The sequence below is a fragment of the Pristiophorus japonicus genome, chromosome 5, assembly GCF_044704955.1.
Source record: "Pristiophorus japonicus isolate sPriJap1 chromosome 5, sPriJap1.hap1, whole genome shotgun sequence".
NCBI lineage: Eukaryota > Metazoa > Chordata > Chondrichthyes > Pristiophoridae > Pristiophorus > Pristiophorus japonicus.
The window spans coordinates 206903167-206930656 of record NC_091981.1 but is presented as its reverse complement, the minus strand read 5'-3'; the positions used below and the strand labels follow the sequence as shown (position 1 = coordinate 206930656).

General features: G+C 42.8%; 1 protein-coding gene across 12 annotated transcripts in view; it reads left to right on the top strand.

Annotated features, from left to right (window-relative positions):
* tbc1d5 (TBC1 domain family, member 5) overlaps positions 1–7999 on the top strand; it is a 789418-nt gene extending 781419 nt beyond the window's left edge. For all 12 annotated transcript variants that reach the window (XM_070881258.1, XM_070881261.1, XM_070881268.1 and 9 more), the window contains 2 exons: positions 242–418; positions 6116–7999. In XM_070881258.1, the coding sequence (XP_070737359.1) occupies positions 242–418; positions 6116–6442 (504 nt within the window). In that variant the 3' untranslated portion in view covers positions 6443–7999. The remainder of the gene's footprint in view (positions 1–241; positions 419–6115) is intronic.
* The last annotated feature ends 19491 nt before the right edge of the window (positions 8000–27490 follow it).

The following is a 27490-nucleotide window of genomic DNA, read 5'->3' as shown; positions in this document are numbered from 1 at the left end:
ACTTGCTTTACCTGCATACTAACCTTTTGTGTTCATGCACAAATATCCTCAGGTCCCGCTGTACTGCAGCACTTTGCAATTTTTATCCATTATATAATATTTTTAATTTCAAATAAATGCCAAGTGCCTTTTTCCATGTTGTATTTCTATGTATTTTGAAACAGCCTTGTTTACTTTGGAAATTCCTGTTTAGCTTTGTCTTCTTAGAAAAGTGACCATTTATTGTCTTCAATACAAACAGATTAAAGACATTCTGAAAGGATCTCTGCGGTTTAACCAGAGCCAGCTGGAAGCAGAGGAAAATGAAGAGATTACAATAGCAGATAACCATTACTGTTCCAATAGTCGAGCAGAAAGTGAGAGCAAAAAGCTGCTGAATGCTGACAGGGAGATGCAGGCCACGGTGAAAACAGAAGAGGTAAATCCATTCAAATATCTCGTGTTTGGTAATGGACAGCTTTGTTGAAAAGCTCAAACCGACCTAAATGATTAAACATTAGAAGGTGCTGCACATGAATGTCAAAAGATAAATTCAGCTTCAGTTCTATGTTCAAACTGCAAATAATATACCCTATTTTGGGGCAAGGTAAAGATTTTAATTTAATTATATGTATTTTAAAATGGATTCCTAACTTTTTATGGTTTAATATTTGTATGGTAAAATCTTTCTCAGTGCAAAATGTGTTTTAAATGCATTGCAGTGTAGTTTGGATAACATATGAAGTGAACATACTGGTTTCTGGCAGCTGGACACAAGGATTGCTGTCTATAAATGAAGCACCTGTAGTTTAGCTTTTCAGTGAAATGAAGCCAGTCATTGGCATCAATCCTAAAGGAAACTCTTAAAAATGGTGTGTTCTCCTGCAGGGATGTAACCTACCTCTTTAACCAAGTTTTTGGTCATCTGCCATCATTTCTTCTTGTGTGGCTCAGTGTCACATTTATCTGTTTTGCCTTGTAATACTGTTGTGAAGCGCCTTGGGCTGTTTTACTATGTTAAAGGTGCTATACAAATAAAGTTGTTGTTGATTGTAGAGTCAGATCATAACAGCTGATAGATAAGTAAATGATTCAATCTATGACAGCATTTATTTCATCTCTAGATTCAATTATTTCAATGAATCCATGTTAGCCTCACAATCCTGCACACTCCATAAACTCCACCTTGTCCAAAACACAGCCAGCCACCCATGTCCTAATCCGCACTGTCTCAACTTATATCACCTCAGTGACATTGGCTCCTGCCCACCAATATATCAAACTTGAATTCCTCATTCTCATCAAAACCCATCATGGTCTTGCCATACCCTAATTGAGGAACCGCTTTCAGCCTTATAGCCCTCCTACATCCTCCAGTCCTATGACTCTAGCCTTTTGTGCACCACCCTTCTCCTCCCCCCCCCCGCCCCCCTGCCCCTGCACACACACACACACCTTTCACCCACCATTGGAAGCAGAGCTGTCAGCTGCCTGCCCCTTACTCATCATGATTCCTTATCTAAACCTTTTCACCTCTCCACTTTTCTTGCCTCTTTTTTTAAAAAAAATCTTCTCAAAACTTATTTTCAGCCATCTATTTGGTCATCCACCATGGTTTGGCGTCCCTTTTCCTAACTATTTCCATTTGTGAATCACTTTGGCATGTTTTTATGTTAAAAGTGCTATTTAAAGGCAGTTTGTTGTTGTCCCATCCACCACATCATTGGAGGGTATCCAAATGGTGATGGTGAATTAAAGTAGTTTTTTCATGTGTTTAAGATCCATATCTCAAAAAATACAGATATAATTAAGATTAACACAAGTGGTGAAATGCCTGTGGTTAACAACATTTGCTGGGATGCATGATATCTAGTGCCCAGTTGGCACAGGGAGGTCACACAGTGGTTGGAAATGGAAAATGTCACCCTGCGGCGATAAGGGTGCACCTCTGGGGTTGGGGCTAATGCACACTGCTTTGGTGGAACTTTACTCTGCATCTAGTCATGCTTTACCTTACTTAGAGTAGGGAAGTGTTCCACTTTCTGGTACTAACGTGACTCATCGTGATAAACATAAAATTCACCAAAAAATGTCTCCTTTCAGAGTATTACTCCTCCTTTATATGAAACCAAATCTAACCATACAATGTTTAATCTTGGAAGAACTTGCGTTAAAACAGGTCCATGAATAATATGGTATATCTATTATCATCAGAAAAACAATAAAAATCTTCACTTTCAGCAATCAACACATTAATAATTTAAGGTGCATATTACTGGACTGCTCCACATAAAGTGTATTAGTAATAAAGTAGATTCCCTAAAGGGGGCAAATTGATTATATTCCTGGTGAATGGAAAATAGGCATCATGCTGGTAAAGGACAAACTTGGAGCTGGATATGTTTAGGATGCTGCATAATGGTTCTAATCATTAATATGCATAACAAGTCTGTTTCAAAACTCCGCTTTTTAAAATGTAATGGAAGCCTCCTTGACATGAATACTTCACCTAATTGATTAAATAGGTCAAAGTTCAACCAATGGTACCAACGAATTCTGCAGCAGCCAAAGAAAAAGAGAGCTTTGCAGTATATGTTAGAAAAGGGAATCTGCATAAATTCACAAAAAACTTGATGTAATGATTCAGTGAAATATTGAAAATATTATTTTATTTAACTTCTAATATATTATTATGACAAATTCAAGAATAGCTAAGAACAAAATACTTCTTAGCTGGGCCATCTTGGGAAAGTACAGAATAATAGCTAAATGACTCGCTAAAGAGTTTACGGGAAACTTAGTAGATGAATCGTCTTTTGGTGCTCTGCCATTACTTTAACTAGCTGCTTAGAGTGATGTTGCCATAAAGATAGACTTGGATTTATATAGTGCCTTTCACGACCACGGGACGACTCAAAACGCTTTACAGCCAATGAAATACTTATATAACCGAAGATTAGGCCCTACTTGATCATGAATTGGTGAGGTCAGATAGGTATTAAGCAGCATTTGTTTTAAATGTTGAAATCAGTAGATTTAGATATTGCATAAAATTCCTCAATTTTACATAAACAATATTATTACATCAAATTAAATCTTCTGTTGTAATCGACAGATGAAATTTAATGCGGAGCAGTGTAGGAGGATGCATTTTGAGAGAAAGAATTTGAAAAAGAAATACATACTATTTTGAAATAAAATATTAAGCACTTAAGGGTTCAGATTCCCAAATCTTTAAAAGTAGAAGAATGTGAATAAAGCTGTGGGCAGGAGAAAAGGCATATAAGACATAAGAATTAGGAGCAGGAGTAGGCCATGGGCCCTTTGAGCCTGCTCCGCCATTCAGTAAGATCATGGCTGATCTTCGATTTCAGCTTCACTATCCCAACCAATCCCTGTAACCCTTGATTCCCCTAGAGTCCAAAAATCTCTCTATCTTTGCCTTGAATATACTCAATGACTGAGCATCACCAGCCCTTTGGGGCAGAGAATTCCAAAGATTCAACCCTTTGAGTGAAGAAATTTCTCTTCATCTCAGTCTTAAAAGGCCGACCCCTTATCCTGAGACTACACCCCTGAGTTCTAGACTCTAGCCAGGGGGAAAAATCTCTCGGCATCTATCCTGCCAATTCCCCTCAGTATGTTTCAATGAGATCACCTTTTATTCTTCTCAACTCCAGAGAGTATAGGCCCAATTTACTCAATCTCTTCTCATAGGACAACCTGTTCATCCCAGGAATCAATCTAGTGAATCTTCATTGCATCGCCTCTAAGGCAAGTATATTCTTCCTAAACTGTGCACAGTACTCCAGGTGTGGTCTCACCCAAATCCCTCTACAAATGTAGCAACACTTCCTTATTCTTGTACTCGAACCCCCTTGCAATAAAGGCCAACACACCATTTGCCTTCCTAATTGCTAACTCTGTGTTTGTTGTACTAGGACACCTAAATCTGTCTGAACACCAACATTTAATAGTTTCTCACCATTTAAAAACTATTCTGTTTTCTTATTCTTCCTACCAAAGTGGATAACCTTACATATACATTTCCCAACATTATGCTCCATCTGCCATCTTATTACCCACTCACTTAACCTGTCTATATCCTTTTGCAGCCTCTTTGTGTCCTCCTTACAGCTTACTTTTCCACCTAGCTTTATATCATCAGCAAACTTGGATACATTACACTCAGTCCCTTCATCTAAGTCATTAATATAGATTGTAAATACCTGAGGCCTAAGCACTGATCGTTGCAGTACCCCGTTAGTTACAGCCTGCAACCGAAAAATGACCCATTTATCCCTACTCTCTGTTTTCTGTCCGTTAACCAATCTTCTATCCATGCTAATACATTACCCCCAACCCCATCAGCCCTTATCTTGCATAACAACCTTTTATGTGGTATCTTATCGATTGTCTTTTTGAAATTCAAATATCCTACATCTACCAGTTTCCCATGTTGACTCTGCCTAATTATATTATGATTTTCTAAGTGCCCTGATACTACTTCCTTAATAATGGATTCCAACATTTTCCCAATGACTGATGTCAAGCTAACTGGCCTGTAGTTCCCGGTTTTCTCTCTCCCTCCCTCTTTTCTTGAGTAGCGGGGTTACGTTTGCTACCTTCCAATCCGCTGAGACTGTTCTAGAATCTAGGGAATTTTGGAAGATCACAACCAATGCATTCACTGTCTCTGCAGCCTTCTCTTAGAACTCTAGGTCGTAGACCATCAGGTCCAAAGGATTTGTCAGCTTTTAGTCTTCTTGGTTTCTCAAGTATTTTTTCTCTACTGATATTAATTACTTTAAGTTTCTCACTCTCATTAGCCCTTTGGTTCCCCACTATTTTTGGGATGCTTTTTATGTCTTTTACTGTGAAGACAGATACAAAATATTTGTTTGAAGTTTCTGCCATTTCCTTGTTCCCCAAGATAATTTCTTCTGTCTCAGCCTCTAAGGGACCAATGCTTACTTTTGCGACTCTCTTCCTTTTTACATACTTGCAGAAGCTCTTACAATCTACTTTTATATTTCTTGCTAGTTTACTCTCATATTCTATTTTATAAATATATTTCTAAACGGAGGCATAGAGTGCTAAAGCAAAGAAATAATACTCAACTTATACAAATTGTTGGTTAGGCAGCAGTTAGAATATTGTGCCCAATTGCAGGTGCCCTATTTTAGGAAGGATGTCAATGGGTTAGCGCGTGGGCGTGGTGGCTACGTCGACCCACGCGGAATAGCCACCGAAGCTCCGTGCGGCGACAAGTGGTTTGCGCAGTGCCATGCGATTAGCGCTCTGGTGCGGGGCACGCATGGCGATGTCATGCAATTTTGGCCCCCAGGTTTCTTTTCACTAAATCAAAAGAAATTAAAAGAAAATAATAGTAAAGGCACTCAAAATTAGGATGGGTTTTACTGAAGTAAATTGGGAAAAACTATTCCACTGGCGAATAGGTAACTGAAGGGCAAAAATTTAAAATTAGCAGAAGAACAAAGGAAGTCCTTAGGTAATATGATTTTTTTTATAGAGGTTGTTAAAACATTGAATGCCCAGAAAAATTCATAAATTTTAAAAGGGAATTGGATAAATATTTTAAAAAGAAAAACTTAACAGGGTATGGAGAAAGAGCAATGGAATAGGACTTTATCTCGGAGAACCAGTACGGGTGTAATGGGATAAATGGTCTCCTACTCGACAGTAAAATTTAATGTGACCTTCAATGGCAGGGAGTTGCATTTAATTCAGTGGAAGAATTTTTAGAAGAAACACAAGTAAGAGGACTGGGTTTTTTAATGTCATCTCTGTACCTCTAGTACATGGATACATGAATTTGCATCCATTTAGTTCATAGCACAGACTGATTGTGAAATACGTTATTTAAAGAAAAGATAAGAGAAATTATGTTTAATGGTGTCTGGAATGCAATTTGTGTAAATACAGATGTAACATTTTGTAATTTCATTCAACACTTGAACGTGTTGATCAACTTACTGTTTTAGCCTTGAGTTTGATTTTTGAGTTTAAAGATTACATGATAAATCAATAGCATTTTCTCAATTTTTATGTTCTTTAACGTGATATTTTTTTTAATGAGTTAGCGTTCTTTAACTGTTGTCATATTTATTTCTAGCTCACATCACTGACTTCATTGAATTCAGATGGTAGAAATTCTGATGACTACATCTTGGTCTGTAAAGAGGATGATGACTTGGTGCATGAACACCCATCTGAGAAATTGGAAACAACAGGAGCCACATCAGAGAAACATCAAACCTCACAGGCACCCAACACCACTGAAGCAACTGGAAAACAAATACAGCAGTCTGCAGTTTTTTCTGACCCTCTGACTGGTGGAGTTCTGGGGTCACCATCCAGCAACTCCGGGTCCAGTCCAGATGACGACAGTAGCAACAGCAAGGATTCTGATTTCACCATCGTCAGCCCACTGGACATCTGAATGGTTTCCAGTCATCATTGGCCTCCATGTTGGTAGAAACCTGTTATCTGCACGCTAATAAAATTCTGTATGGATTGCTTGACAAGTGCAACACTCCTCAGTCTGAAAATGGTATAAAGTTTATAGGGCTCCTTACAATATGCCCTTGTGGTTTAATAATGTATATTGGATCGTAGTTAAATGACGGATCATTGTTAAATGAAAAGGGGTTACATTTGGTGTCCATCTCACATCCACACCAATCATAATATATCTTTTAGCCTTCTGTCCCAACTGCTTGATTTGCCTTGTAAGCCGGTTTTGATATGGTGGCCATGAGTATCTGAATCGATGCAGAAACCTGTCTGGGAGGATGTGTCTGCTTCTGTGCACTGTATTATCTATCTCGCACAGACAGCAATGGGACTATGGGAGTCGCCTTATGGAAAAAATATATAGTTTCATTGACTGATGTGGGTATTTCGAATAATAAAATAAGATATTTAGGGATAAAGAAGGTATACATTAATCCCACCCTGTCTCCTATTTATACTCAGTATAAATGTCTAATCCCTCTGACTGTTGTGGAAGTGATGTGGTCACTAACATATATTACTGGAGCACTGGACCTTTTTATTCTTTGTAGCTTTCCCTTGGTAATGGAAATCCAATAAATCCTTTGCATCTGTTGATGATTAAACAGATGAGATTTGACTAATGCTGTTTTATTAATCTGCCAATTTGATTTGGTGTCTTTGTAGCTTTGTTGCCTTTATGCTAATTGCTGTTTGATTGCATCAGCAATATCGCACTGAAATGTGTTTACATTGTGCTTCCAATTTTACAATATGGAAATGGTGTATTTTTATTCAACTGCTGTATCTCATGTATGTGCCCATGCCTAGGAGCATTTTGCAAACCTAGGCACTGGGAATTTCATAACTAGCAAGTCAATATTGCTAAGTAGTTAGTTAAAAAGTAGCTGCCTGAATATTTTATACTGTTTCTACTATGAGAACCTGCTACATGCGACTTACCAAGCAATTGTAATAACACAAATGTCGCCCCCTTTAGCAGTATATGTTCCTACAAGTTACTTTGCTACAATGTTTAATTTTGCATATATAGATAGTACATGTAGAATGTCTGGTGTATAACTGAAAAAATACTGGAAAGTATTGTACCAACATTCACTGTAGTGGTTTAGTATAAAATCTCATTTAAACTTTTAAGATCTCAAATGTTCAGTGAACCACCCACGAAATACCTAGAATGTATACCGAATGCCATAACCAAATTATGTGCTTATTGAAGTGATATAGAAAGTAATGTTAAACCAAATTGTCAGTATAAAGGCACATTTTTTTTTACAGAATAGGCTTACAGGAGTCCTTCTGTACTGTACTAAAGATGAAATCATATGCACGACCTGTAATTTTTTTCAGAACTACGTACATTAAATTGCAGAACATAGATTCGTCCAGAGATATAATGGGGACTCCTAATGGAGCAGAACTTGCTTAATGATCTGATATATTGCTAACCCAAGAAATAAATAAAATGACCAACAAACCACAACTCTAACTTGATTTGTTTCAACAGGCTGGCTTTAAAAAGCTACCAGATATCTGGAACTCGCTCCCCAAAAAGGCTGTGGATGCTGGGTCAGGATATAGAGCAAATGTGGGTAAATAGAGTAGAGGTACAGATTAGCCATGTAGGATTCCTACATTCCTCATCCCTTAAAGGATTCCAGGGTATTTTGTTTTTGCCCAATCTACCCTGTTTAAGTCCATTCCATGTGTTGCTTACTATTTGAAGAAAAACTTTGATATTTGTCTTTTGCTGTTTGAAACTCTTACCCTCCTCAGTTGCCTCATTTCTTGCTGAAAAGCCTTATTTTTTCATCTTCCCTCACAGTCTACTCTTCTGATGCTAGAAATCAATCTTCTTTACATCACTATAATCTATAGTGAAAAAGTTATGATTTGCACCTTACTAATAAGCAAAGCCTCCTGAGACCAAGGCCACAAAATTCGGCAGCTTAGCGCCGGCAATCGAGGCTGGTTTCTGGAAAAAAAAAGCATTTGCCTTGCTTCCGCCATACTGGTCGCCATTTTGGTGAGGTTGATAGCACGGGTGGGACATGCGTGTGCCGGCAGTATTCCGAGTAGGCAGATCATGACGTCAGCGTACAATGCTGATTTGCTGCATGACGTACCATTTTCAACGTCGCCATTCCGAACAATGCCCTCTCCTAAACACGCACAGAGTTTGTATCAATACTGGCTGCTGGAACACATTTATAAAGTTGTAAATGTGTGCAGGGAACGCTGCTGGACGTTGAGAAGGCATTGGCTTCAACCGCAAGGCCTCTGACCACTTTCAGGGTGGGGGCTCTCCCTGCAGTCCCCTCCCCTGGAGCAGAGGCAGCAAAGACAAGCTGATCGCAGAAACAGGAGGACATTTAGCAGGAGGCCTTACCCACCTAGCATTTTCAGGAAGCACTTCTACCTACACCTAAGCCAGGAGTAGTGTATTCGGAGACTCCGCTTCATCATTGAAGTCAATGGGAATCGGGGGGGAAACTCTCCACTGGCTGGGGTCATACCTAGCACAAAGGAAGATGGTTGTAGTTATTGGAGGCCAATCATCTCAGCCCCAGGACATAGCTGCAGGAGTTCCTTAGGCCAGTGTCCAAGGCCCAACCATCTTCAGCTGCTTCATCAATGACCTCTCCATCATAAAGTCAGAAGTGGGGATGTTCGCTGATGATTGCACAATGTTCAGTTCCATTCACAACTCCTCACATAATAAAACAGTCCATGCCCGAATGCAGCAAGATCTGGATGACATTTGGGCTTGGGCTGATTAGTGGCAAGTAACGTTTGCGCCACACAAGTGCCAGGCATCTCAAACAAGCGAGTTTAAACACTGCCCCTTGACATTAAATGTTAATACCATTGTCTAATAATCCCCCACCATCAACATCCTGCGGATCACCATTGACCAGAAACTTAACTGGACCAGCCACATAAATACTGTGGCTACAAGAGCAAGTCCGAGGCTGAGTATTCTGCAGCAAGTGTCTCACCTCCTGACTCCCCAAAGCCATTCCACCATCTAAAAGGCACAAGTCAGGTGTGTGATGGAATACTCTCCACGTGCCTGGATGAATGCAGCTGCAACAACACTCAAGAAGCATGACGCCATCCAGGAGAAAGCAGCCCACTTGATTGGCACCCCATCCGCCACCTTAAAACGTTCACTCTCTGCACCACTGGCGCACCGTGGCTGCAATGCGTACCATCTACAAGATGCACTGCAGCAGCTCGCCAAGGCTTCTTCGGCAAACCCGCAACCTCTACCACCTAGAACGACAAGGGCAGTAGATGCATGGGAGCACCATCATCTGCAAGTTCCCCTCCAAGTTACACACCATCCTGAGTTGGAAATGTATCACCGTTCCTTCTTCATCGCTGGGTCAAAATCCTGTAACTCCTTCCCTAACAGCAATATGGGAGTGCCTTCACTACCACCTTCTCAAGGGAAATTAGGGATAGGCAATGCTGGCCTTGCCAGCGACGCCCGCATCCCAGGAACATATATTAAAAAAAAAAGGTGGTCACAGAACTCTGCCACCTCTTGGAACCAGACCTGCAGCCTCAAAGCAGGGCGATGACAGCGGTGCCAGTGGCCCTCAAGGTGACCCTGGCCCTGAATCTTTTTGCCACTGGATCCTTTCAGGCTGGAGCAGGCAACATAACAAACATCTCCCAATTCAATGTCCATCGCTGCATCAGGAAGGTCACAGAGGCTCAGTACTCCACAAGGGATGTCATTGTCTTCTCTCTAAACAGAGAGAAACAGGAAGAGCATGCATGTGGCTTTGCCAGGATATCGGGCTTCCTCATGGTGCAGGGCATCATCCACTGCATACACGTGGCTTTTCCGGCATCGCATGTCAATGCTGAGATGTGCTCTAACTGCAAAGGCTTACCACTCTTAATGTGCAGTTGATGTTCAACCACGCCCAGTAGTCCTTGTGTCAATCTGCTGTACCAGCAATCCTCCAGCCACCACGTCAAATCTGAGGGTAGCTGCTCGGAGATGAGTGCTATCTGCAATACACCTGGCTGGTGACTCCCCTCCACAACCCCACTACTTGTGGCCAGCAATCATATAATGACAGCCATGTTGCCACGTGGCACCTCATCGAGGAGATTATCGGGGTACTCGAGCAACGATTTCACTGCTTTGACTGCTCGGTAGGCGCTCTCCAGTACTCGCCGGCACAGGTGTCCCAGATGGTAGAGCTACATCCTTCACAACTTGCCACCATAATTTCCGCGACCACCTCAGGAGGGGAGAAAGCAGCCTGCAAATCCCTGTTCCAGAGGGGCTGTCCGTGAGCACATTATTAGGCTCCAGTTCCCCTGAATGAAACCTCAGATCCCCACTTCTCACCTTACTATCCCTCTGTCACGGAACATCACAGTGTGCTCTTGGGCACAATGCTGAAATGAAAGCCACCACAAAACAAAAATTCTAAACAAAATTTATAAATGATTCATTCCAATATTACATTACAAAGCCAACTAATCACCATTCTGCATTCCCTTGGTGTCTGACTTTCGTGTTCCTTTGCCTATTCTAGTGCTCCTATGCAGTGCTACCCCAGTGGCTGCAGCATATCTGCTGCAAGGCTGCTGACTTTCAGTGAGGGCGACTGCAGATGGCCTTGCAGGAAGACCTCGAGCATCTTTGGGCATAGAAACCCCAGCTGTAGACTGCACCACCTCAGCATGGGTAACAGTAGACTGGGTTAGGTGACTGACAGGCAACTGCAATGGCAGTGACAGAGTTACTATGGTGGAAGTATGAATGCTGTCATCCTGAGAGAGGCAGAGCTCAACGGAGCCACTGCCACTCCCTCAGGGCAACACCTCAGCATTCCTAGCCATCTGTTGGAGGACAAATTGCTGGACTGCTGGAAGATCCTGAAAGCTCCTTTCCACATTTGTAAACCCAGCCACAATGGCAGCAGTCTGATCTTGCATGGCAGCAAACTGAGCCTGCATGACAGAAGTCTGAGCTCCCACTGCAGCACTCAGATGTTGAATTGCTTCCGCTTGTGCTGCAATGGAAGCTGTGACATCGCCCATCACACCCAACATCATGGTTGGGTCAACAAGTGCTCTAATTGAGTTGCACATTATTTCCATCCTGGAAATCATGGGCTTCAAGCTCCGCACAAAGCCCCATACAATGTTGGAGCTGGAGTCCTCCAAGCTCCTTGACAGTCACAAGAGGCTCTCTGGCAGGCTTGCAATTATACCTAGCATTTCTGTGTGCATGACCATCACCCTGCTTCTGAAGGCGCCCCATCGAAGTCCTCCAGCACTTGTGCGTGACCTCGCCCTCCAGGAAGCAGGCACCCTAGCTGCCCTATCCCCTTGGCCTGACTGCAATCCATTCGTGCCCAGTAACTCACCACCTGCAGATCCCACCTCTATATGACCCTCTTATCGTTCACACAATGTCAGATCGAGTGACGGGGTGCCTCTTCTTCTCCATCATTCTCCTCAACTTCTTGCAGCACAGGCTGGGCTGCTGGCAATTCTTGGGTATCTGAAAGTAGAAAGGTACAAGGGTTGGGTTGTGGTGACAGGAAGGGGGAAAGCAAGATGTACAGTCATACACCATTAGTAGCTTGTAAGTGAGAAGAGATTATGAGATGAGGGGGAAGTGGGATATGAGCAGGAGGATTAGGTATGAGCATACCATCATCAATGCTTTCAGCCTCACCGAGCACCACGGCCTCGGTGATCTCCAACATAGTCTTCTCCAGTTGAGTCAGGCTCTGCAACTTACTTGGCCGCTGCATTTTGTTCCTGCTCACACCGGTTGTGAGCCAACTTGGTTTACAAGAGAAAGGAAAGTGTGTCAGTGAGTGTGGTGCAATGTGTTTCGGTGATGTGCCTGTCATGGTTGAATAGCAGGCATTCTGTGCAAGATGTGAAATGTGGATGTGACGCTTGCAGCAGTGGTAAGTGTGTGAGGCTGAGGTAAATCTATGATTGTGAGGTATGAGTCTTGATTGCTAGAGATTTTTGGTAGGTGAGTGATCGACATATAGTGCATTGAGCAGTGTGTGAGGTTAGTAGTGCAGCTGGGATATGGCATTTGAAGATGCGTTCACTCACCTTGATCACTAGTGTGAGGTCATTAAACATCTTTCGGCACTGAATCCACATCCTGGGGTCAATACTGTTGGCACTGATGATCTCTTCCCACTGCTTTTGCAGAGTGTCTGGTAGGCCTCCTGCCCTTCTGTAGACCCCCAGCACCAAGGTCCCCAATGCTGCATTGGAGAACCGAGGTGTACGCTGTCTCCCCTGTTGAGACATTGCTCCAGCTTCAGTCACAGTGAGGTACTTCTGTAACAAAGCACCTCCCCTTTAAGTTGTGCAGACAGCCTTTCACTCAGCAAGCAACCTTTAAACAGAGAGCAGATTCCACATGATATTGGGCCCCCTGTTGAGTACTGAGCTAACCAACAGCGCATTTAGCACTGGGCTCAATGCTACAATCATGATAATGAGCAGGCAACACAAATTTTGCATGCTGCATGCACTACTTTCATCGGGCGCTGGCAAATCACAATCCCTACACATGTTTCCAGGCCTTATCCAATTTAGTACCCAAAATATTCAAGAAAAAAAGCCATACATTCAGAAAATATGAACATGCTCTTACTCATCAATTACTGACTTCCAATATGAGAGAGCAGTGCAGGACAGTGAACCTAATATATCAGAAGACTCATTGACTTTGGACCAGTGTGGATGTTGTATCAAGAAAATAAAAGTCCCAGAAATTCAGACATTCTTTGATTTCCAGATCTGTTCAGGGTTGAGAGCTTGACCACATAGCTTGGAGACAGAACTGAGTGATTAGCAAGCAGAGTGAGGAATTTTGTGAGCGCAGGAATGATGGAGAGGAGGAAAGCAGTGGAGACATTGACTGAAAAGAAGGAATGGAGCCACAGAACCCAAGGTCTCTAAGTTAATAGACATGAGAGCAGACCTGCGGGACAGCGAGAGGAGCGGCCGCGGATAAAGGTAGACCCAAGAGCCCAGAGGGAGTGCGAGTGTTAGGGAGCAAGGTAAGTGACATCAGCGCAAGGGAGCTGATTGGTGAGTAGTTGGTGATTGTTATTTTTAAGTCTTAAGTTTATTTCTGTTAAGTTCCTTTAAAAAAAAAAGAAGTTAGTTAATAGTCGAATAAATAAAGGCACGGCAGGTCCGCTCGGTCCAGTGGAATGTACATGCTGTGCCATGTGGGAACTTCAGGACACTTCCTGTGTCCTGGACAATCACATGTACAAGATGTGTTCTCAGTTGGAGGGGTTCGAGCTCCGGGTTTCGGAGCTTGAGCAGCAGCTGGTGTCACTGCGGTACATCCGTGAGGCTGAGAATAGCACGTTTCAGGAGGTGGTCACCCAACAGCTAAGGAGTGCGCAGGCAGAGAGGGAATGGGTGACTGCCAGACAGAAGAGGAAGACCAGGCAGATAGTGCAGGAGTCCACTGCATGAATCTTGCTCTTCAACCAGTATTCTGTTCTGAGTACTGGTGAGGATCAAGGTTCCCCTGGGGAGTACAGCCAGAGCCAAGTCCATGGCACCACAGATGCTGCAGCTGTACAGGCGGGAGGAGGCAGACAGGGAAAGCAATAGGTGTAGGGGATTCGATAGGGGAGCAGACAGGTGTTTCTGTGGCCGCAGATAAGACTCCAGGATGGTATGTTGCCTCCCTGGTGCCAGGATTAAGGATGGCATTGAGCAACTGTAGAACATTCTGAGGGGGGAGGGTGAACAGCCAGAGGTTGTAGTCCATATTGGTACCAACGACATAGGTAGAAAGAGGGATGAGGTCCTGCAGGCAGATTTTAGGGAGCTAGGAAAGAGATGAAAAAACAGGACCTCAAAGGTAGTAATCTTCGGATTACACCTGGTGCCACGTGCGAGTGAGTATAGAAATAGGAGGATAGAGCAGATGAATGCGTGGCTACAGAGATGGTGCAGTAGGGAAGGTTTCAGATTCCTGGGATATTGGGGCCGGTTGTGGGGGAGGTGGGATCTTTACAGGCCGGAAGGGTTGCACCTCAACAGAGCCAGTACCAATTTCATTGCGGGAAGATTTGCTAGTGCCATTGGGTTTAAACTAAGTCAGCAGGGGGATGAGCACCAGGATGTAGCATTAGGGCACAAGGATTGGGAGAGACAGATAGCATTAAAGCACTAAAGTAAGGTCTTAGGTAGGGTCAGACTAAAAGAGAACATAGGATAGTCTAAGATAGGTTTACTGGGTATGTATGTGAACACACAAAGCATATAAACAAGGTTGGTGAGCTGTAGGTGCAAATAGCCACGTGGGAATATGATATGGCAACAACGGAGACCTGGCTCAAAAATGGGCAGGATTGGGTATTAAGTATTCCCGGATATAGGGTGTTTAGGAAAGATAAAGAAGGAAAGATAGAAGGCGGTATTGTTAAGGAGAATGATACAATGCTGGAGAGAGAGGATGTCCTACGGGGGAGGGGAGTGGGTCATGAAGGACAAAATCAATGTGGCTAGAGTTAAGAAATCAAAGAGGTGCCATTCCACTACTAGATGTATTCTATGGGCCACCAAATAGTAGGAGCAAATTTGCAGAGAAATTCCAGAGCGATGCAGGAACTATAGAGTAGTGATAATGGGGGACTTCAACTCACCTAATATAGACTGGGATAATAATAATGTAAAGGGCAGAGAGAGGAAGAATTTCTGAAGTGTTTCAGGAGAACTTTCATGATTAGTAAGTTTCCAGCCCAACAAGGAAGGCGGCATTGCTAGATCTGGTTCTGGGGAATGAGGTAGGTCAAGTGGAGCAAGTGTCAGTAGGTGAACATTTAGGGAACAGTGATCATAGCATATTAAAGTTTAGATTGGTGATGGAAAAGGATAGAGAGCAATCTAGAGTAAAAATATTTAATTGGAGGAAGGCAAATTTCAGTGGGATGGGAATGGATCTGGCCCGGGTAAATTGGAATCAACGATTGACAGGCAAAACTATAGTGGAACAATGGGCTGCCTTTAAAGAGGAAATAGTTTGGGTACAGTCGAGGTATATTCCCACTGGGGGAAAGGTAGGGCAACTAAAGTCAGAGCTCCCTGGATGATGAAAGAGATAACGAGTAAGATGAAGCAGAAAAAGAGTGCATATGACAGATGTCAGGTCGAGAATACATCTGAGAATCAGGCTAAATATAGAAAGGTGGACACGTGGCAGATTAAATTTAATTCAGAAAAGTGTGAAGTGATACACTTTGGTAGAAAGAATGAGGAGAGGAAATATAAACTAAAGGATACAATCCAAAAGGGGGTGAATAGAGAGACCTGGGGGTATATGTGCACAAATCGTTGAAGATGGCAGGGCAGGTTGAGAAAGCAGTTAAAAAGCTTACGGGATCCTAGGCTTCTTGAATAGAGGTATAGAGTACAAAAGTGCGGTAATTATGATGAACCTGTATAAAACACTGGTTCAGCCGCAGCTGGAGTATTGTGTCCAATTCTGGACACCACACTTTAGGAAGGATGTGAAGGCCTTAGAGAGGGTGCAGAAAAGATTTACGAGAATGATTCCAGGGATGAGGGACTTCAGTTACATGGATAGACTGGGGAAGCTGGGGTTGTTCTCCTTAGAGCAGAGAAGATTGAGAGGAGATTTGATAGAGGTGTTCAAAATCATGAGGGGTCTAAACAGAATAGATAGAGAGGAACTATTCCCATTGGAAGAAGTGTTGAGAACCAGGGGACAAAGATGTAAGGTGATTGGCAAAAGAACCAAAGGCAACATAAGAAAAAACCTTTTTACACAGTGAGTGGTTGGGATCTGGAATGCACAGCCTGAAAGGGTAGTGGAGGCAGACTCAATCACAGCTTTCAAAAGGGAATTGGATAAGTACCTGAAAGAAAAAAAATTTGCTACTGGGAAAGGGCGGGGAAGTGGGACTAGCTGAGGTGCTCTTGCAGAGAGCTGGCACAGGCTCGCCAGGCCGAATGGCCTTCTTCCATGCTGTAACCATTCTATGATTCTATGATAGGGGCTCTAATGTTGGAAGTCTCCTCGGCAAAGTGAATATGACAAAAATAGAATTGTTTTACCACATCAATACTTGAATCAATTTTGCTTGCTTTATTATGAGGAATTCTGCCAGACTGGATTGTACAACTTCAAACTCTCCATGGCCCAACACCAGCAGTGGAGTTGTATACCATCTTAAACCTCATAGCCTGGCACAAGCCTCTCTGCCTCCATCACCATTGAGTTATGAGATCAACCCTGGCTCATTACGGACTTTAGAAGGATATTCCAGGAGCACAGGTCATGGAAACGCCATGATTACCATTATCTGCATATTCCCCTCCAAGGCACACAACCATCTTGAAGGACCCATATTCTCATTCCTTCATTGTCACTAGGTAAAAAATCAGAAATTCCCTACCTAAACCTCTCATGGGAGCACCATCACCAGAAGGACTGCAGCGATTGAAGGAGAGTCCCCACTATCACCTTCTGAGGGCAACTAAGGGTGGGCACTAAAAATAATCTTGCCAATGTCACCTACATCCTGAGAACAAATTTAAAAACATAATCTAATAATGCCAGTCTTGTTACAGTATTAGAATGCAATAGTTATCAATCTCTGTGCAGTTTCCTTCTGCTAGAAAGCAAATTGAAGGATGTTTTATATTCCAAGAAGATTTTGTGTTTTATTTTTTTAATTGTATCTTCCCTGCTTTTAGTGTCATAATAATGATGATCATTCTTTATCATAATTGTGCATATTAGATTAATTATAATTTTAACTTATGAAATGGAAACTCTAAATGTAGGTTTGCAATTAATAAAAATTATGTTTATTACATTGTAATATCTATGTACATGTTGTGTATTTATGATGAGATTTTGTGCTACATGCATATATAAGTTATACAAGCCAAAATAATAATCATTCATCTCCAGGAAAATCCTGTTTAAAAGTAGGATGACTGCCAGAATAACCAACTCTCTCGAGCTGACAATTGCACGGTATCCTAGACAGCTATCTGCAAAATCTTATATTTTATCACAGTTGCCCTCCCCATACAAACAACACAGGTTCTTGAAACTGACAATACATAACTGACTACAATGTTATCCCATATAATAAACTACCTGTGTTATTGTTCTACATATCAGCAAATGAAAAAGCAACAGCACATTTGCATGTTACTCATGCATACATTCTTGCATTCAAATGTATGAAACACCATCAACTGAAGTTCCACTCCCATTCAGTGGTGACGGAAGAATGGTTTGGGCATAGTTTGGGCAGAACATCCAGGTCAGAGGTTTTGTACTGCAAAACTGCAGCCATTGCACCATCTGGGGTTTTCTACCCATATGGAACGGGGGGGAGCAGGAGGATTGTTCCGCTCCATGGTGCGAGCCTCATTAAAGAGCTGAAGAATACAAATTGACAGCATATTCCCAGGTCAGATATTCCAGCTGGTTTAGGCAGGGATACACAGTCAATAGAGTCTTTTCCTTGAAGTCATCAGCATATGCACAGACAGGAGAAAGCACTTCTTACTTAAAGCTATCTGCGCAGATAAGATAAAAAGAATGTTTTACCTTTTGTATTCTTTTGTTGCATTGATTTTTTTTTGTCGACATTGCACTTCAATTTTGACGTTTTTAAAACTTTCATGGTGGAGTTGCACTGCAAAAGGTTCACTGCGATATGCAACAGCTCCCGCTCATGAGATAGACACTGATTTTGAAATTCCTCTTGCTCTCAGGGAGCTAGAAGACAATCATGATTTCCAAAGGATTGCTCAGAGAGAGGATTGCCTACACCTAAGGCAGTTTAGCCAGACCCACCATTAACTATATAGGTGGGTCCACAGATCATGTCATATCTCCTTGGGCATCTTATAGGAGACTTGATGAGAGAGGCCATTCTGCAAGTTGGAATTGAGCCCTCAAGGTGACATCTGGCTGTATCAGCAAAAAAGTAGTCTCAAGAGGTTGAAATTTGAAGGAGCACATACAACATCATCATAGGCAGTCACTCAAAATCGAGAAAGACTTGCTTCCACTCTAAGGGCCCAAGTTTCCCCCTTCTGGAACAAAAAGTGTGTCTAATCCTTACCGTGGTATTCTCCATGCAGCAGCACTGAACTAGGCCCCTGGCGTAGCGTAGCAGAACCAGCGGAGTTATGGCCGTGCTGTGTCAACACAGCTGGCAGGGGGGCGGGGCTAGGGTCCAGCGTGTCTCTGAGTGCCAGCAGCATCGCGCATGATTGATTTATTTTTCATTTTTTATTATTATTTATTAATTATGATGGTTTCTATGCTTCTTTATTGTGAAAAGTGAAGTGTTTATTGCTTTAGAAAATTCTCTAACTACCCTTCCCCCCCCCACCCCGCCCCATCTCTGGCTACCTGCGCTGATTTCTTAAGTTTCCGCAAGGTTTTTCTGAGCGTACAAAAGTGGACACATACGCTAGCCTAAGTTAGTTTGGAGTAATCTTTCGCTGGCTAAACTTGCTTAAATGGCCAAAAACAGGCGTAAGTGGCTGGTAACACCCCCTTCTGAAAAGAAACGGAACTAAAAAGAAACTGAACCAACTCAGTTAATCTGGAGCAAACTAAATGGGGAGAATTGCGATTTTTAAGATACTCCAAAAAAAACTAGTTGCTCAAAAAAAATAGGAGCAACTCCTGGGGAAACTTGGGCCCATAAGTGAATTCTTAGGTGACTGAACAGTCCAATATGGGAATTACAGTCTCTGTCACAGGCGGGACAGATAGTCGTTGAAGGAAAGGGTGGGTGGGAAGACTGGTTTGCCACATGCTCCTTCCTCTGCCTGTGTTTGTTTTCTGCATGCTCTCGGCGGTGAGACTCGAGGAGCTCAGCGCCCTCCCGGATGCTCTTCCTCCACTTAGGGCGGTCTTTGGCCAGGGACTCCCAGGTGGCGGTGGGGATGTTGCATTTTATCAAGGAGGCTTTGAGGGTGTCCTTGAAATGTTTCCTCTGCCCACCAGCGGCTCGCTTGCCGTGTAGGAGTTCCGAGTAGCACACTTGCTTTGGGAGTCTTGTGTCAGGCATGCGAACAATGTGGCCCGCCCAACAAAGCTGGTTGAGTGTGGTCAGTGCTTCAATGCCGGGGATGTTGGCCTGATAGATGGCCCCAACGTTGGTGCGTCTGTCCTCCCAGGGGATTTGCAGGATCTTGCGGAGACAACGTTGGTGGTATTTCTCCAGCGATTTGAGGTGTCCACTGTATATGGTGCACGTCTCTGAGCCATACAGGAGGGCGGGTATCACTACAGCCCTGTAGACCATAAGTTTGGTGGCAGATTTGAGGGCCTGATCTTCAAACACTCTCTTCCTCGGGCGCTCGAAGGCTGCGCTGGCGCACTGGAGGCGGTGTTGAACCTCGTCGTCGATGTCTTCCCTGACTGATAATAGACTCCCGAGGTATGGAAACTGGTCCACATTGTCCAGGGCCATGCTATGGATCTTGATGACTGGGGGGCAGTGCTGTGTTCCGGGGTCAGGTTGGTGGAGGACCTTTGTCTTACGGATGTTTAGTGTAAGGTGTAAGGTGTATGCTTTTGTATGCCTCAGTTGACTATGACTTGGAGTTCAGTCTCTGAATATGCGCAGATGCAAGTGTCGTCCGCCTACTGTAGCTCAACGACAGAGGTTGGAACATTCTTGGATCTGGCCTGGAGAGGATGAAGGTTGAACAGGTCCCCACTGGTTCTGTAGTTTAGTTCCACTCCAGTGGGGAGCTTGTTGAGAGTGAGGTGGAGCACTACAGTGAAGAAGATCGAGAAGAGTGTTGGCACGATGACACAGCCCTGCTTGATTATGGTCCGGACGTGGATTGGGTCTGTGATGGATCCATTGGTCAGGATCACGGCTCGCATGTCGTCGTGGAGCAGGCGGAGGATGGCGACAAACCTTTGGGGGCAGCCAAAACGGAGGAGGATGCTCCATAGTCCCTCGCGATTGACTGTTTCAAAAGCTTTTGTAAGGTCAAAGAAGGCCATGTACAAGAGTTGCTGCTGATCCCTGCATTTCTCTTGCAGTTGTCGCGCCATAAAAGTCATGTCCATTTTACCCCGTAGTGGACGAAATCCACACTGTGACTCCAGGAGAAGCTCCTCAGCCACAGTGAGAAGACAGTTGAGGAGAATTCTAGCGATGACCTTCCCAGTGGCTGATAACAGGGAGATTCCTCTGTAGTTTCTACAGTCGGACTTGTCCCCTTTTTTTTTAAAGATGGTCACGATTACTGCATCTCTGAGATCTCCCGGCATGCTTTCCTCCTTCCAGATGAGAGCACATACACAGTGATAAACATGCACAAAACTGCATGCCAACCTGGGTATCAATAAGTGCTTGTGCATCATGCAGTTATGTTGAGCTAAAATAATTTGAGGTGTTAAGACCTTGAAATGTGTGTGTGTGTGTGTGTGTGTGTGTGCGCGCGCGTGCGCGTGTGTAGCAAGGTTCACAGTTCTAAATTGCATTGAAAATGTGCCCTCTTAAGTGACAGATATGCATGAGATACAATGCATGAGATGTAAGATTACATGAAGACTTGGAACAGTTGAGGAATGTATGTGGTAAAGGCAGCACTATGGGAGAAGCAATCTTTGGGTCAGCAATGAGATATACGGTATGTTGGGTGCAGTTTCCTTCCCAGATCAAGTGTTACACCACCTCCTCCATTTCTGGTCATGTGTAGAGTGTACACAGCATTGAGTTTTCTTGCCACCTTTGGCCAGTACTGATGTCCTTTGTGGAAGGTGTTCTGAAGTGCCAAATTGGGAAACCCTCTTAAGGTGCAACTCATGCAGCTGCATGTCCCCTTTAGCCATCCCTGAAACAGGGGGTTGGGTACTGTATTAGTCAAAGACAAAGGAGTCTTATATGCTTCTGCATTCCCAATGTATAGTTCCTTATTTCATCTGAGGTGCACCATGTAAAGATCACTTCTTCTGAACGTGCTATTGCTAAGCCCTCATATCTACATTATTTCCCTCAAAATGGTTGTTGAATTATAATTGTAATTGCCTTACAATTGGTTTCCTATTGATCAATAAGCTCAGAAGCAATTGGAAGATGCTGGCAAGTGTTCCTAAATTACCCTTCAAGTTTAAACTTTGTAATTAGACCATCCATTCAATTGTTTCAGTCAATACTGAAGCTAAATAAATTCTGAAGAAAAAGAAAAAAGTCGGTATAGGCAATTTGCAATCATTTAGACAGTTGGCAACTATTACCTCAAAGATCTATATTTGTATAAAGCCATCAGAAAGTGCCATTGGAACTTTTTATCCTTCATTAAAGCACAAAGACCTGAATAGCCCATGTCAGGAGGCACCTGGCATACTGAAAACTACGTTAAAAGATAAAAACTGCACCTATAGCTTCAGCCACAGTCAGCAGCTGCTCACCTTGTAGCTGTTATTGGGAAATCCTGCACAGTCTTTGTGAAATAGTGGTTTACATTTGAGGAGGAATATTTTATTCTTTGTGTGTGGCTGTTGTTGTTTAGAAAAAAAAAGTCTAACCCTAGCCTAAAAAGTCCAGAATGAATTAAATTGAAGTATTTCATTAATTAATCTAAACTGGCCCAAATTGGTCACTCCTGACTGAATTTGCACAAGAGGACAGAAAAAATAGACCTGTCCAGTCAGGTTGCTTTATATATGCTCGTTCTCCCTTTGTATTTAATGAGGGGAAAAATAAAATGGTGAATCTGTTCAGGACGTAACTTCTAATAAATAATTCCTCGTGATTCAAAAAAACAAATAAAATAGAAGTAACGAATCTCTTATCTGATCACACAAAATGAAACAGGATTTTATCAATCAAGATCTCATTTCTTAGACCTTGGGTGGATTACAAAATGATAGCACTGCACTGGATCCAACTCTATATGAGTCCAGTGGAATTTAAGTACTATCAGTAACATGTACTGTCATTTGTTCTTCCCTTATACTGAGAGAACATAAGAACATAAAAAATCTGAGCAGGAGTAGGCCATTTGACCCCTTGAGCCTGCTCCACCATTTAATAAGATCATGGCTGATCTGATCATGGACTCACTTCCACTTCCCTGCCCGCGCCCCTTAACCCTTTATTCCCTTATCGCTCAAAAATCTGTCTATCTCCATCTTAAATATATTCAATGACCCAGCCTCCACAGCTCTCTGGGGCAGAGAATTCCACAGATTTACAACCCTCTGAGAGAAGAAATTCCTCCTCATCTCAGTTTTAAATGGGCGGCCCCTTATTCTGAGTCTATGCCCTCTAGTTTTAGTTTCCTCTATAAGTGAAAAGATCCTCTCTGCATCCACCTTGTCAAAACCCCTCATTATCTTATATGTTTCGATAAGATCACTTCTCATTTTTCTGAATTCCAATGAGTAAAGGCCCAACTTTAGGCACAACTTACTCAACCTATTTTCATGTCAACCACACCCCCTCCCCCCTCCCCCCTCCCCCGCCCCCCATCTCCGGAATCAACCTAGTGAATCTTCTCTGAACAGCCTCCAATGCAAGTATATCCTTCCTTAACTACAGTACCCTGTACAGTTGTAGCAGGACTTCTCTGCTTTTATTTATTCACCTTGCAATAAAGGTCAACATTCCATTTGCCTTCCTGATTACTTGCTGTACCTGCATACTAGCTTATTGTGTTTCATGCACAAGGACCCCCAGTCCCTCTGTACTGCAACACTTTGCAATTTTTCTCCATTTTAATTATAATTTGTTTTTCTATTATTTCTGCCAAAGTGAACAACCTCCCATTTTCCCATATTGTATTCCATCTGCCAAATTTTTGCCCACTCACTTAACCTGTCTATATCCCTTTGCAGATTTTTTGTGTTTTCCTCACAATTTGCTTTCCCACCCATTTTTGTATCATCAGCAAACTTGGCTACATTATACTCGGTCCCTTCCTCCAAGTCATTAATATAGATTGTAACTCAGCCTGCTGGGCCAGGCCACCAAGAACTAGCTCTGTCAAGCCCGTGTGGTGGTTGGTGTGCAATGGCCACCACACATTAAAAAAATCCACGCACAGGCATCTTCCACCCTTCAAGATTTAGTTCGGGACCTGGAATTTTAGGTCCTTCATTGAAACACCTGTGAACTTATTCACGTGGAAGCAAGTTATCCTCGATTCGAGGGACTGCCTATGATGATGATAGATTGCAAATAGTTAAGGCCCCAGCACTGATCCCTGTGGCACCCCACTAGTTATTGTTTGCCAACCGGAAAATGAGCCGTTATCCCGACTCTCTGTTTTCTGTTCGTTAGCCAATCATTTATCCATGCTAATGTTACCCCCAATCCCGTAAACTTTTATCTTATGCAGTAACCTTTTATATGTCACCTTATCGAATGCCTTCTGGAAATCCAAATACATCATATCCACTGATTCCCCTTTATCCACCCTGCTCGTTACATCCTCAAAGAACTCCAGCAAATTTGTCAAACACAATTTCTCTTTCATATATAAAACGGAAAAGAGTGACTAAAGTAAATGTTGGTCCTTTAGAAGATGAGAAGGGGGATTTAATAATGGGAAATGTGGAAATGGCTGAGACCTTAAACAATTATTTTGCTTCGGTCTTCACAGTGGAAGACACAAAAACCATGCCAAAAATTGCTGGTCACAGGAATGTGGGAAGGGAGAATCTTGAGATAATCACTATCACTAGGGGGGTAGTGCTGGACAGGCAAATGGGACTCAAGGTAGACAAGTCCCCTGGTCCTGATGAAATGCATCCCAGGGTATTAAAAGAGATGGCGGAAGTTATAGCAGATGCATTCGTTATAATCTACCAAAATTCTCTGGACTCTGGGGAGGTACCAGCGGATTGGAAAGCAGCTAATGTAACGCCTCAGTTTAAAAATGGGGGCAGACAAAAGGCAGGTAACTATAGGCTGGTTAGTTTAATATCTGTAGTGGGGAAAATGCTTGAAGCTATCATTAAAGAAGAAATAGCGGGACATCTAGATAGGAATAGTGCAATCAAGCAGACGCAACATGGATTCATGAAGGGGAAATCATGTTTAACTAATTTACTGGAATTCTTTGAGGATATAACAAGCATGGTGGATAGAGGTATACCGATGGATGTGGTGTATTTAGATTTCCAAAAGGCATTCGATAAGGTGCCACACAAAAGGTTACTGCAGAAGATAAAGGTACGCGGAGTCAGAGGAAATGTATTAGCATGGATCGAGAATTGGCTGGTTAACAGAAAGCAGAGAGTCGGGATAAATGGGTCCTTTTCGGGTTGGAAATCGGTGGTTAGTGGTGTGCCACAGGGATCGGTGCTGGGACCACAACTGTTTACAATATACATATATGACATGAAAGAGGGGACAGAGTGTAGTGTAACAAAATTTGCGGATGACACGAAGATTAGTGGAAAAGCGGGTTGTGTAGAGGACACAGAGAGGCCGCAAAGAGATTTAGATAGGTTAAGCGAATGGGCTAAGGTTTGGCAGATGGAATACAATGTCGGAAAATGTGAGGTCATCCACCTTGCAAAAAAAAACAGTAAAAAGGAAAATTATTTGAATGGGGAGAAATTACAACATGCTGCGGTGCAGAGGGACCTGGGGGTCCTTGTGCATGAATCCCAAAAAGTTAGTTTGCAGGTGCAGCAGGTAATCAGGAAGGCGAATGGAATGTTGGCCTTCATTGCGAGAGGGATGGAGTACAAAAGCAGGGAGGTCCTGCTGCAACTGTATAGGGTATTGGTGAGGCCGCACCTGGAGTACTGCGTGCAGTTTTGGTCACCTTACTTAAGGAAGGATATACTAGCTTTGGAGGGGGTACAGAGATGATTCCAGAGATGAGGGGGTTACCTTATGATGATAGATTGAATATTCTGGATCTTTACTTATTGGAGTTCAGAAGGATGAGGGGTGATCTTATAGAAACATTTCAAATAATGAAAGGGATAGACAAGATAGAGGCAGAGAGGTTGGTTCCACTGGTCGGGGAGACTAGAACTAGGGGGCACAGCCTCAAAATACGGGGGAGTCAATTTAAAACCGAGTTGAGAAGGAATTCTTCTCCCAGAGGGTTGTGAATCTGTGGCATTCTCTGCCCAAGGAAGCAGTTGAGGCTAGGTCATTGAATGTATTCAAATCACAGATAGATAGATTTTTAACCAATAAGGGATTTAAGGGTTATGGGGAGCGGGCGGGTAAGTGGAGCTGAGTCCACAGCCAGATCAGCCATGATTTTGTTGAATGGCGGAGCAGGCTCGAGGGGCTAGATGGCCTACTCCTGTTCCTAATTCTTATGTTCTTATGTAAAACCATGCTGATTCTGCTTGATTGAATTATGCTTTTCCAAATGTCCTGCTACTGCTTCCTTAATAATGGACTCCAGCATTTTCCCAATGACAGATGTTAGGCTAACCGGTCTATAATTTCCTGCTTTCTGTCTGCCTCCTTTTTAAATCGAGGCATTACATTTGCGGTTTTCCAATCTGCTGGGACCTCTCCAGAATCCAGGGAATTTTGGTATAGATTACAACCAATGCATCCATTATCTCTGCAGCCACTTCTTTTAGGACCCTAGGATGCCAGCCATTAGGTCCAGAGGACTTGTCAGCCTTTAGTCCCATTATTTTACCGAGTACTACTACTTGTATTTAGTTCCTCCCTCCTTATAGCCCCTTGATTATCCACTATTGGGATGTTTTTGGCGTCTCCTGCCATTTCCCTCTTCCCCATTATTAATTCCCCAGTTTCATCCTCTAAGAAACCAACATTTACTTTAGCCACTCTTTTCCTTTTTATGTACCTGTAGAAACTCTTTCTATCTGTTTTTATATTTCATGCTAGTTTACTTTCATAATCTATCAAACTCGCTATTATTTTTTTAGTCGATCTTGTTATATATGTAAACTTGTATTTACTTTGTACAGCCGCCAGAGGGTTCATCCCCTGGAGTCCCAAGGGATCCCATAATCCCTTGGGAGCACAGGTATTTAAGGAGGCCTCACAGGTTGGAGAGGCACTCTGGCGACCTGCAATAAAAGACTAAGGTCACACTTTACTTTGAGTTCACAGTGTTCAGTCTGACTCTTTCTCCATACATAACAGTTCTTTGCTGGCTTTTAAACATTTCCCAATCCTCTGGCCTCCCACTAGTCTTAGCCACATTGTATGCCTTTGTTTTTAATTTGATACCATCCCTTATTTCCTTAGTTAGCCACGGATGGTTATCCCTTCTCTTACGGTCTTTCTTTCTCATTGAGATATGTTTTTGTTGAGAGTTATTAAATATCTCCTTAAATGTCTGCCACTGCTCATCAACCGTCCGACACTTTAATCTATTTTCCCAGTCCACTTTAGCCAACTCTGCCTTCATATCTTTGTAGTCTCCTTTATTTAAACTTAGGACGCTTGTTTGAGATCCAACTTTCTCACCCTCCAACTGAATTTGAAATTCCACCATGTTATGGTCACTCATTCTTAGAGGATCCTTTACAAGATCGTTTATTAATCCTGTCTCATACACAGTACCAGTTCTAAGATAGCCTGCTGCTTGGTTGGTTCCGCAACGTACTGTTCGAGGAAACTATCATAGACACACTCTATGAACTCTTCCTCAAGGCTACCCTGGCCAATTTGCTTTGTCCAATCAATATAAAGGTTAAAATTGCCCAGGATTATTGCCGTTCCTTTTTTACAAGCCTCCATTATTTCTTGATTTATACTCTGTCCAACAGTGTAGCTACTGTTAAGGGGCCTATAGACTACGCTCACCAGCAACTTTTTCCCCTTATTATTCCTTAACTCCACCAAAACTGATTCAACATCTTGATCTTCTGAGCCAATATCGTTTCTCACCAATGCACTGACCTCATCCTTTATCGACAGAGCTACCCCATCTCCTTTTCTCTTCTGTCTGTCCT